This window comes from Amborella trichopoda, chromosome 1 (genome assembly GCF_054954075.1).
Source record: "Amborella trichopoda isolate Santa Cruz 75 chromosome 1, AtrichopodaSantaCruz75HAP2 v2.0, whole genome shotgun sequence".
Lineage (NCBI taxonomy): Eukaryota > Viridiplantae > Streptophyta > Magnoliopsida > Amborellales > Amborellaceae > Amborella > Amborella trichopoda.
In genome coordinates this window covers 39,546,962-39,559,550 of record NC_142336.1, presented here as the reverse complement: position 1 = coordinate 39,559,550, position 12,589 = coordinate 39,546,962, and the positions used below count along the sequence as shown (strand labels likewise).

The window sequence follows — 12,589 nt, the reverse complement described above, 5'->3', positions numbered from 1 at the left end:
CTCTCATATATAGAGCTGTGCAAATTCTATTAGAAAATCTCCTGGCCCTGAAATATTAGTTCTTTACGTCTTTTTCCTCTTCCATCACCCAATCTTTTACCGCAAGTATATTCTCTCATTTCCCCTGCAAACAACAAAGAAACAGGCTAAAATGAAACATCAGGCCAATGAACAAGTAGTTTACTCCAAAAGGAAAGGTCATGCAGGCAGCTAAGGGACGCCAGGATTGTTACTCTCATAATATAATTCACAATGTGTAGGACAAGAAATTTCGTTCTTTTCCCATTGAACTCTTTCCACATTAAAATTTTGAGTTATTTATGCAAATTTTCGCAAAAATTAACCCGGCGGACTCACACCACTTTTTTTTTTTTCAAAGATACCCCTCGGTTCCGATGTTACTAATATCGGACTGATTTTAAATTGTATTTCTTTATTTGTTCTCACCCAATCCTCGGACCGCTTAGTCTAGTGAGGTATCTGAGTTTTAAGACCTTAGACCGCTTAGTCCAGTGAGCGGTCTGAGGTTTAAGATCTCAGACCACTATCTTGCGGCAATAGGGCACAGAACTACCAGTCCGTAGTCCTAAACCTTTGTGGTCCTAAACCTTTGACTGCTTAAACCTTGCTAGTGGTCCGATATTTAGAACATTGAGTTGACTACATCCTCACGAAAAATTAAACAAAAAGGCATTTAAAATCAGTTTGATGTTAGAAACATCGGACCAATAGGCAATCGAAAAAAAAAAAATGCGTGTTGACCGACCTTGCACATAATTTTTATCAAAAAATAGAGCTTTTTCTACTTTCCCTTTTGTTTCGTGTCCATACGTAAATAACTCTTAAAATTTCCAGAACACCCACAATTAGTCAAATTATCAAAAGTAACTTCATATCCATGAGAAAGGGCCACAATGGTCATCTGTTTCCTACAATGCACAATTTCCACAAAAAACCATAGTAAAGAGAGGGATCATCGAGGTCCTCTTCTTTGTTCGTTTACTTTAACAATCACCACTGGAGGCAGTGGGCAAACGTTCGCCAAACGTTAAAGAGTAAAGCAACACCACAAAAGGCCCACATAAAATGTAGTCTAAGGCATCAGAAATTCTTACGATGGTCTGAAAATCTATTTCGAATCCTGATTATGAAATTTGAAGCTCCAAAATGTTTCAAAATATTGTAGATCTAATGATTTTTTAAACACGTGAAATGAATGGTTCAGATAATGTGTTACATGTTACATGATACACTTATTTTTTCATACACTTATTTATTTATCTTTTCATATCCTTTGTTGTCTAGACCGGGATGATCAATTTGAACGTTTTCCTAGATCAAAAATACATTTTAAGCTCGATTTTGAGGTGCAACTTTATTTTTCATTATAAAGCCTTTGCTTTAAATAAACTTTTTCAAATATTTTATCTAACAGGTCTTTGGAGTTTAATGTGTCAAGCTTCTCCACTTGGGTTTCATTGTTATATGAGAGAGACCCTAGAAGCTAAAAGAGCACAATTCATGGCATTCAAAGGCCAAAATGGAAACTTTAGAATCAAATGTGGTTATTTTAGACAATTGAATAATTTCATGGACATCTTAATAACCTGTCATAAGAAACATTGAGATAAATTACCCAAGTTGTATTTTTTACACATTTGGCATATACTTCTTGCTAACTAATCGTTGATTTGGTCTCAAAGATTCCAAGACCCCCAATTTTTAATTTAGGTTTAGATTCTTTTTGTCATAGAACCTCCAATCTATTTATATGTGTATGAGCATTCTAGATTTGAGTTATCATTCAAGTCCATCACCTCTTTCTTAGGGTTCGAACCATGGTAATATTTGCTAATCGTTTAATATTTACAAATCTATGGTAGGAAATATTATATCCAATTTTATTTGTTAAAAAAAAAATTTAATTTTATTTGCTGATCAAAGGGTTGCGGGTACAACCGCTTGTTGTGAAATTTTGTTGCAGGTCAAGGAGCAAGGACTTGCAACCAAGATGAGTGAAGAGGTTGAAGGTAAGGTGGATTGGAAAGGCAGGCCAGCAGCAATGGAGAAGCATGGAGGATTCTCTCCTGCTATGTTCATTCTAGGTGGCCTCTCTCTCTCTCTCTCCTCACACACATACACTCTCTCTCTCACTCTCTCATTATACCTAGCATTCAAACTAACTTATATGTTTTCCTCTATGGCAGCAAGCTTTGCATTTGAGAATCTGGCCACCTTAGCGCTTGCTGTGAATTTGGTGACTTATTTCAATGCAGTGATGCATTTTGGCTTGGCAGAGGCTGCAAATTCGGTGACGAACTATATGGGGACTGGTTATCTTCTTTCTGTGCTTGTCGCTTGCATTGCTGATGCTTATGTTGGCCGATTTAGGACCGTTCTCATAACAGGCTGCATAGAACTCCTGGTTTGTTCTCTTAAAATTCACCTGTTTGTTAGTATTATATTTGTCCTAAGATAAGAGGAACATAGAGGTTTCTAAGGCTGTGTACGTACGCACACGCACACACATATAAAACATAGGTACCATGGCCTTCCCAAACCTGAAGATCCAAATACACAGACAACATCCTTAGTGAAACCTTAACCTATATCTAGGAGGATGTTTTGAATATTAGATGGATGCGATCCAATCTCTTTAGAAGGGAGTTGGGAGTTTTCATACTATTTAGACTGACATTTCAAGCAGTAGTGATTTTTTTTTTTTTTTTGGTAGTTCAGTAGTAAGAATCGAACTTGAGATATGGTGCTCCTAAACATAGAAAAATCAGCTGCTAATCACTCATGGCTGAGTGAAATTTGCTTGCTCAAATCTTGAGGTTGGGGCCACCCAACCCACTCACAGTGGTGCAATTGTCATGGTCAAGTCTAGCATGTCCCCAAGAGCGCATGCGAAGCAATTCTCATCTCTCGCTTTCTCTCCGTCTCTCTAGGTATATGTGTGTGCAATACATCTGTTTGCCTCACCACAAAGAAATTTACGTTCGTACCTGTTTTTTAAACGGTTGTAATGAGAAGGGCTCAAAATAGGCCAAGGATGGGTCCACTAAATTTTATTTCATTTTTTTGACAAATTTCCCCAGTTTGATTTTTTAATCATCAAACCGCTGGGTATCATCAATTGCCCATTTAAACCTTCAGTTTTTCTGAAGGTTTAAGGCAGTCCGATGGTAGCGGTTCGATATTTTTAGCATCGGATCGCATTTAGACCTTAGTCTCTAGCTTTTTCGAAATATTACATGGCTTAAAAAAACAAAAATAATGGAAATTATTTAGTTTCTTGAAGTAATATAGAAAAAATGTGACTTCGTAAGAGTATTTAAATTTTGGATTTCTAAAAACTAAGAGAGCTAAATGGTAAAGCCAAAGTTGAATATTGGATTTCCGTAAAAGCCACTAGTATTTCCCAATCTTGCAGCGTTAGGAAGTAGAATAAGGCAATCCCTTTTTCCATTCTTAAAAGCCTTTTTGGAATAAGATTGAAGTTTCTATAGAGGAAGAGCACTAAATGGAAAAACTGTTAAAGGAAAACCTACTTTGGCCACCGACATTTAAGAAAAGAAGATCCCGATTTGGATTGGAACTAGCCCATCTGGATCTGCAATTGTCAAGGACGAACTGGTTCCTGCGAAATATCACGAACCTATTGGTTCAACCATGACAGGTTCAGTTCTGGCCAGTTCTCTAACCGAAGCAGCCAATTCTTTTTAATTATATTTTCAATTTTTAATGACAAGTTCGATAGATTGTATCACTGATCTGAATCGCCGATTTGTTGAACCAGATTAGAAATTTGGATGCGCGATCCCGGTCACGTATCCATTTTTAAAACCTTATTGGCCACCTTAGTTTTCAATAACTTAAAGAAAAGGACAACTTTCTTTAAAGTTTATAATCATTAATGCAACATTTTAAATTTAATAACGCCTTACCTCATAAATATTTGCCGCCTCCCAACAACCAGATTGCTTTATAGATTATCCAAAATTTAATCCCTTCAATTCCCTTAGATCTTGGGATCGGGTCCAGTGTGTCTAAGTTGCTGGCTTGACAGCGCACCCTAGTACTCTCATTATTCTTATTATTCTTATTATTATTATTTTATTTTATTTTTATTTTATTTTTTGTGTTGTTTTTGGGTGATTCGGCGGGGATGACGAGTCCCTGTCTGTTTTTTTAAATCGTTAGTAGATTTTTAATGCGTTTTTTTAGAATGGATTGGAGTCGTGGTGGTAGCACTATTTGTGAATTAACACGAGCAGGCATAAGGCTAGGTTTGAAACCTATAACATGTTGAAGGTGTGGTAAAGTGCAGACAGCTTATAGGGTAATTAATTATGGACCATAAAAATAGTTACTTATTATGAGCATAACTAATTATAGAAACATTTAAAAATATATATAAGTGAAGTTTTACAGTATTTCACTCATAGTTTATCACCGTCTAAAGTTCATTAAATGACCACATTTGATAGTATTTGGATTTTACTAATTGCTTTATAAATCTAATTAGCCTCAAATTTTGTGGGAGTGTGAGCTTTAGTAAGAGGCATCTAAATAAAATATAAAATAGTTAAAATAATAAAAATGACGTAATTATCCCTATGAATATTTCAGTGATATTTTTGTTATTTTATTTTTGTTAATCATTTTTAATATTTTATTTAGGTACGAGATAGTTAGATGTGCACACAATCCTAACTTCAAATAAATTTAATTTCTAAAAATATTAAAATATAAATATTATTAGATTATCATGGTCGTTTGATGAACTTTAGATGGTGACGAGCCATGAGTGAAGCAGTATAGGAATTCACTCATAGGTGCTTGCAAGTATAATTCATTAATTATATACACAAAAATAGTTACTATGGGAAAAGAAGAAATATAAAATGTACCCTTGAGATTTGATCCCTTATCTCCTACGTACTATCTGATACTAATTATAAAATGAGAAAATATGATAAGATTGTCCACCTTTGGTACAAGTTACAATCACACCTAGCTATCAAATATAAAATCGGATGGCTAGGTGTGTTCTATTGATATGCATAATTTTCAAAAAATATTTTCGCTAATTATATGACATGTTCTTAGAGCGCAAGTTCAAATGTAATAGCTAGAGATGATTGTAACCTTCTTATATGAAAGCAAACTCTCATCGTATATGAATACCTTTGTACCTTGATATTTGCTCAAGGCAATACATTTAGGGAAATACTGTGAGGGAGTCTAGATTGCACAGACAAAGGTTAAAAACATCTCAAGCAATGATATAAATTCCTACAGATTATTGGGTCTGCCCAAAGTCAGAGAAATTTTATTTTTTGTGAACTTAGAGAGCATGATCAATGACACATCCCAAGCTAACCCACTTTTAGATTTGAGAGTATAGGATATTTACCTATGACCACTTCGTCGATTTCATGTTCATCTAATTATTCTAAGACATCTACAAATTTTGAGGTCAACGAAAGAAAATCCTATGTGCAAAATTTATTTTTCCATTGGCTGTTTAGAAATTTTTAGAGTGATTTACGTAATGGACCTTAAAATTAAGTAAAATGCAAAATTCCACTTATATGTGAAAATTACAAAGAAGGTTGATCAATCAATCTGCTGCTTTTTTTTTTTTTCAAAATTGCCCCTTGGTCAACCCAAATTTTTATTTTTTATTTTTAGTTTTTTCATTAGTAAGCCACTGCTACGAGCTTTAAGGAACTAACCTACTAATGAAAAAACTAAAAAAAAAAAAAATACATTAAAAAAACTTTAAAAAATCAAAATTTGGGTTGATTGAGAGGCAGTTTTGAAAAAAAAAAAAGAAAAAAAGCATGGGTTGACCGACCTTTATTGTAATTTCTACATATAAATAGAGCATTTAGTAATTTACCTAAAATTTTAGAGTATGTACGTAAATTACTCAAATTTTTTTAAGTAGGATTATAAACCTTTTTAGTAGGATTATAAGGTGCAATAGTTGGTGACGTATATTAAAACTATTTGTATGCATGCATGTATGTGTATATCTGAATGCTAATCTGCAAATTTCTATTTGGGTATGTGTTGATACATGCATAATTCAAGTAATTTTGATAATATATTTATTATCCAACAGGGATTCATTTTACTAACAATTCAAGCTCATTCCCCACAATTGAAGCCTGCACCATGCAATATATTTGTCCCAAACTCTACTTGTTCAGACATGAACAAAGGCCAAGCTGCAATGTTATTCTCTTCTCTATACATGATAGGACTGGGTTCGGCTGGGATTAAAGCAGGCCTACCATCTCATGGGGCGGATCAATTCGACGAAAAAGATCCCGAAGAGCGAAAGCAAATGTCGAGCTTTTTTAATTGGCTCCTGCTAAGTGTATGCCTCGGTGGAGCAATGAGTCTGACATTTATAGTGTGGATTCAAACAAACAGAGGTTGGGATTGGGGCTTTGGGGCTTCTGCAGTTGCAATGCTCATGGCAGTTTTCATTTTTGCTTCTGGTACACCAAATTATCGTATTCAAGTTGTCAAGAAAACCAATCCACTTATAGAGATTGTCCAGGTACTGTGGTTTATTGAGCTTCAGATTTGATTGTAAGGTATTTTGATAAAACCAACCCCCTCATAGAGATTTATATCAGAGGGTTTGTGGATTTTTTTTTTTTAATTTGGAAATTTTACAGTAAACTTAATTTCTGTGTTGGGTTTTATTGAAGGTACTTCTGGTTTCACTTCGGAACAGAAAGCTACAACTCCCGGAGAACCATGAAGACCTTTATGAGCTCAACAAAGACAAGGAGTCTGCAATAGAAGTAGAATTTCTACCTCACAGAAATATTTACAGGTTTATTTTCAATCAAAACTTAATGCATTATTTGTTACTAGGTTATCCTTCAATAAAAACTTAATCGTTATATATATATAACCATTTATTTTTAACACAAGAAGGTTACAATCATCGACCATTAGATTTGAAATCATATGGTTGAGGTTGTGTCATTATTTGGGTACAAAGTCCAAAATAAAATTTCTTAAATGCTGTGACGCACTTTTATCTATTGGATTTCACATGTAATAGCCAAAAGTAATTGTGATATCCTTGTACAAAAAGTAAAGAGTAATTATCCTATAGGACCCTCCCTTACCCATGTGTGTAGGACCCCAAAAGATCACCATTAAATTTGGTACGAATCTCTAAAAAAGTTATCACACGAGTATCAGACTTGACTTTTTTAGATATCCACGCCAAATTGAATGGTGATCTTTTGGGTCCTATACATATGGGTAGGAGAGGGTCTTATAGGATCATTTCTCAAAAGTAAATAGTCTCATAGTATATATATAAGTAATGATCCTATAGGACCCTCCCCCACTCATGTGTATAAGACTCTAAAGGATCACAATTAAAGTTGGTACGGATATCTAGAAAAGTTATCACATGGGTGTGGGACTTGATTTTTCTATAGATCCATGCCAAATTTAATGGTGATCCTTTGGGGTCCTACACACATGGGTGGGGGAGGGACCTATAGGATAATTTCTAGATATATATATATAGGGAAAAGTTTATATAGAGTTGCAACCTTAAAATGTAGAATCACATATGCACCTCAACAATCTATCAGAAAGGCAGTTTTAATGTTGAAAAACCTTCTAATTGATCATCTCGACATCGAGATGTATGAATATTATAAAAAAAATGTTTTTGAGTCTAAAAAATAGTGCACCTTGCAACACATTATCTAGACTGTCTAGTTTCTAGATTTTCATATGTTTATAGATCTTCTTGATTTTAACTATTTTTGGAGTTTAAAATTTTCTAATTAGATATGAAAATAGTTTTTAAGATAATCCTAAAAAAACTTTACAACAAAATTACATGTTATGATAAAATTTGGAGGTGCACCTTAATTGGATTGTTTAAGGTTGCAACCTTATAGAAACCGCACATATATATATATATATATATATATATATATATATATATATATATATATATATATATATATATATATGAGCAATGATTTCATGCGACTGTTGTATAGTAATATGATGCAACAACCTTAAAAAACCATCTTATGGCCATTTGTTTGATTCAAAAGTTTAAATATACACTCTTTTCATTCTAATGAACAATTATGAAAAAAGAAAAAGTTGAAAACACAGCCTAGAAAGTATTTTTTTAGCCAAATTAATATTGGCCGTTCATTTTGATAAGATGCTTAGATTTAGGCCTTAGAAGAATTTTTTTCATTTCTAAGTTTTTGGATGGCTTTATTATCATTAGATGAACAATGTTAAAAAAAGAAAAAAATGATTTTGAGTTTATGAAGGCTAAGATCTTGAAATTCGCAAAATGAATGGTCTAGATTCGTTTTTAGAGGGGACTCATTTTGACTATATCTAGGCTTCAAATTGAACTTTTTTTTTTTGTGGGGATTGATTATTGAGATGAAGAGAGTGTGTGCAAAATTTGAAGTCATACAAATACCACAAACATGGTCTTTTAGAAGTGCCGTTGCATTATACTATGATACAACGGTTGCATTGGATCATTGGTCTATATATATAGAAAACTCTTCCCAACGCCTATAAGAAAAAATGAACAGTGATTGCACCTACCCTCATCACCATCCAAACTTCCTCATACGATCACAGTTGTCCGGTACTTTTTTATTTTTCATTTTTTTTTTACAAATCCAAATTACTTAAAATTTAGAGCGTGTGTACATTTTACTGAGGCGCACCTAATAAACATATGAAAAAATAATAATTCACAAAATCTAATTTGACCAAAATGCCCCTAAAAATTTATGGGGGTATTTTGATCAATTTATATTTTACGAATTATTTTTTTCATATTTTTATTACATGCACCTCCCTAAGATGTACACACACTCTAAATTCAGATCATTCCGATTTGTAAAAAAAAAATAATGAAAATTGAAATACTACCGGACAACTTTAACCTTACGATGAAGTTTGAATGGTGATGAGGGTAGGCGAAATCACTGTTCATTTCTGCTTATATATATATAGGGCAAGCTTTCTATGCTTTCCCTACAACATAAAAGTTCAATTCTCCCCCTTATCCAACCGTCCATTCTGAATGGAGGGCTAAGATTGCCCCAATCACAATGTCATGTCTTTACACTATTTTATTTTTAATGTTTTTTCTATAAACTATTTTGATGCCAAATTTTGCATGTCCATTCCTCTGTTAAACTCACACTAGCGAAAAATATAAAAATAATATTTTCAATAAAATAAAATGACCAAAATAACCCTAAAAGATTCAACGGGTATTTGGTTATTATATTTTATCAAAAAATTATTTTTAATAATTTTTATAGGTAGGCCCCAATGAGAAGATGGCACGTACCAAATTTCATATTCATACAATTTGTATAAAAAAACTAAAAATAAAATATTTTGAGACGTCGGATCTAAGATCAAACGGTGAGAGGCTCTCTTGATCAGAATTGGACGGCTGCATGGTAGTTGGAGGATAGAACTTCTATGTTGTAGGGGAAGCATAGAAACCTTTCCCATATATATATATATATATATATATATATATATAGACACATACTAAAAAGGAGCTCACCTATCGACACAGCAAAGTAGACAAGGATTTCCAAATTTTTATTTAGGGAAAGTTTCCCTAAAATGTTTTCATATTGCACTATTCAATTTTTGCATTGCTTTTCAAAAAATTTCAAAGTTGAAACTCTCTTTTATAAACTGCTTTATTTTTCTAGCTTAAATTCTTAAGAATACAAGTAGTACACCAAATCATATCATTTACTTTAAAATTAAGTTTACTTGTAATGTAGTAGTGCTCTGGGGAGCTCCTATCAAACTACACTTTCACTCTAAGAAAACAACCAAATTAGACAAGAATATGAAATAACATTTATATATAAATTCCATTTTATAAGTATAATCTTGTTTTGACAATCGTTTTATAAGTATAATCTCTCCAACCAATGATATACCTCTCCATTTTTTATTTTTTTTTTTCCAGATTTCTCGATAAAGCAGCAGTGAGACGAACTAACGAGCCTCTTGAACAAGCACCAAGCCCATGGAAGCTCTGCAGGGTGACCCAAGTGGAACAAGCAAAGATCATATTCGGCATGGTCCCCATATTCTGTTGCTCCATTTTCATGAGCACTTGTTTGGCCCAACTCCAAACCTTTTCAGTCCAACAAGGCCTCACAATGGACACACGCATAACAAAAACATTCAAAATCCCCCCTGCTTCATTACCCATCATACCCTTAGTGTTCATGATAATTCTCATCCCTATTTACGATCGTGTAATCGTCCCTTTAGCACGAAAGTTTACTGGTCACCCGACAGGTATTACGCACTTACAACGCATAGGGGTCGGACTCGTTCTCGCTGCTATATCCATGGGAGTTGCTGGCATAGTGGAAGTTAAGAGAAAAAATGTTGCTTTGAAACACGGTATGATAGATGCCTTGCCGGTATTGCAACCTTTGCCCATAAGCACATTTTGGTTGACATTCCAGTACTTCATATTTGGGATTGCAGACATCTTCACCTATGTTGGTTTATTGGAGTTTTTCTATTCTGAGGCACCCCCAAGCATCAAATCTATCTCGACTGCGTTTCTTTGGTGTTCCATGGGGCTTGGGTACTTCCTTAGCACCATATTGGTTCAAGCAGTGAACTTGGTCACAGAGAGGACGAATGGAGGCTGGCTTAGTGGAAACAATTTGAACAGAAACAGTTTGAATCTGTTTTATTGGTTTCTTTGTGCTCTGAATGCCTTAAATTTCTTCCATTACTTGTTTTGGGCCAAGAGGTACAAGTATAGGCCCCAACCATTTTTAAATGCTGAAGCAGAGAAGGTATGAAAATGTGATATTCATCAAGGGTCTATTCAAAAGGTAGGAATGGATGTGGATCTGTTGTTTGGTTATATTTTGGTGTATTGAAACATTTCAAATTTATGTATGTGATATTAGCCGTATTGAATTGATTAATGTTGGGATATGTTTGTACAGCCAAAGATGTGCTGTTTATCCATTGTCAAGAAGTGATTTGATGAATTTCTTGAGAACAATATCTCAAGTATGGACATACACACTGCACCTTTAGGTTCATGGAATTTGCGGGACTGACTCGTTCCACATGTTCTTTATGACCACATAAAATATCTAAAGGAACAACTTACCCAAGAAAATATCTAAAGAAATAAGAAAAAAATTGTGCAAAACATAAATAAAGGACGAGCAAGTTTGGTCATATAATTACATATGCGTGTGGGCGTGTAGTTGATAACCACCTAAAATACAACACAAATGAGTGCCCAAAGACATTCAAGGCATATTTGATAACTTGAACTTCTAGCTCCGAAAGCTGGAAATTCTAGTTTACCATGGCACTTCTTTATTTGTTGATAGGAAGTGCTACAAGTAACTGGTTTTAGGAAGTTCTAGGTTCTTGAAAAATGGGAACCAATAGCTTCCATCGCCTCCATTGAAGTCGCTTAAGCCCTTTTTTTCTTGGAAGTTCACCTCTTGCTTTCTTTTTCACTTTTGGTATCCTTTCTCTTTCTAACTCTCTCTAATTCCTTTCTTTATCTCATATACTTTCTCTCTCTAAATCTATATCTAACCATTTCCTTTCTCTATCTCATATACTTTCTCTCTCTAAATCTATATCTAACCATTTCATTTCCCTATCTAGATATTCCTTCTCTAACCATGCCCGCTTTCTCTAAAACTCTCTCTATAATGCTGCCCACCCTTTCTCTCTCTAGCTCATCTCTCTTTAGATGTGTCATTTCTCTCTAACCATTCCTTTTGTCTCTAATTATCTAACTCATTTCTCTCTCTAACCATGCCTTCTCTCTCTCTGTAACAATGTCCTGTATCATTTCTCTCTCTAACTCCTCTCCCTTTCTCTTTAAATGTACCCTCTCCTTTTAACTCTTTTCTCTCTCTAACCATGTCTTTTTCCCTTAAATTTTCAATCTCTAACCCTACCTTTCTTTTTAACTCATTTTTCTCCCTAAATGTATCCTTTCTCACTGATCGTGTCCATCCCTCTCTCTCCTCTCTCTCTCTCTCTATATATGTGTGAGTATGAAGCCATAAAGCCTCAATTTGAAGTTTTATTAGATCATTATGAAACATAATCTCGATACTCAAGAACTTTCAGACAGATTATCAAACATGTATTCTAGAACTTCTAGATATCAACAGTTTCAACTTCCAAGGAACCTTAATTTCAAGGTTCTAGGAAATCCCTAACTTCTAGTTACCAAATGTGCCCTAAGGGAGGTGTTTTTATGCAAAACATTTTGTCACCAATTTTCAAAAGAAAAAGAAAAAAAAAGGATTTCGATTAAAACTCCAAATCAATTCCCCTTCAAAGACCAATTCTGAGCTACCTATTTGAGGAAAGAAGGATTTAGGGTTTTATAAGCTAGAATCAATTTTCTATTTTTTATTATAACTATCTACAAGGTGATTCCAAGAAATATATAAAGAACTAACCATATCTCGAATTCGGTAGTTAGGTAAGATCATAGGAT

At 34.0% G+C, this 12,589-nt stretch overlaps 1 protein-coding gene across 1 annotated transcript; it reads left to right on the top strand.

Annotated features, from left to right (window-relative positions):
* Positions 1-2,011: 2,011 nt before the first annotated feature.
* Positions 2,012-10,969, top strand: LOC18437483 (protein NRT1/ PTR FAMILY 4.5). Its single transcript, XM_011626307.2, has 5 exons — positions 2,012-2,105; positions 2,208-2,425; positions 6,137-6,580; positions 6,735-6,862; positions 10,046-10,969. Exons 1-5 carry the CDS (start codon positions 2,012-2,014, stop codon positions 10,902-10,904), a joined length of 1,743 nt encoding a protein of 580 aa, XP_011624609.2. The 3' UTR covers positions 10,905-10,969.
* The last annotated feature ends 1,620 nt before the right edge of the window (positions 10,970-12,589 follow it).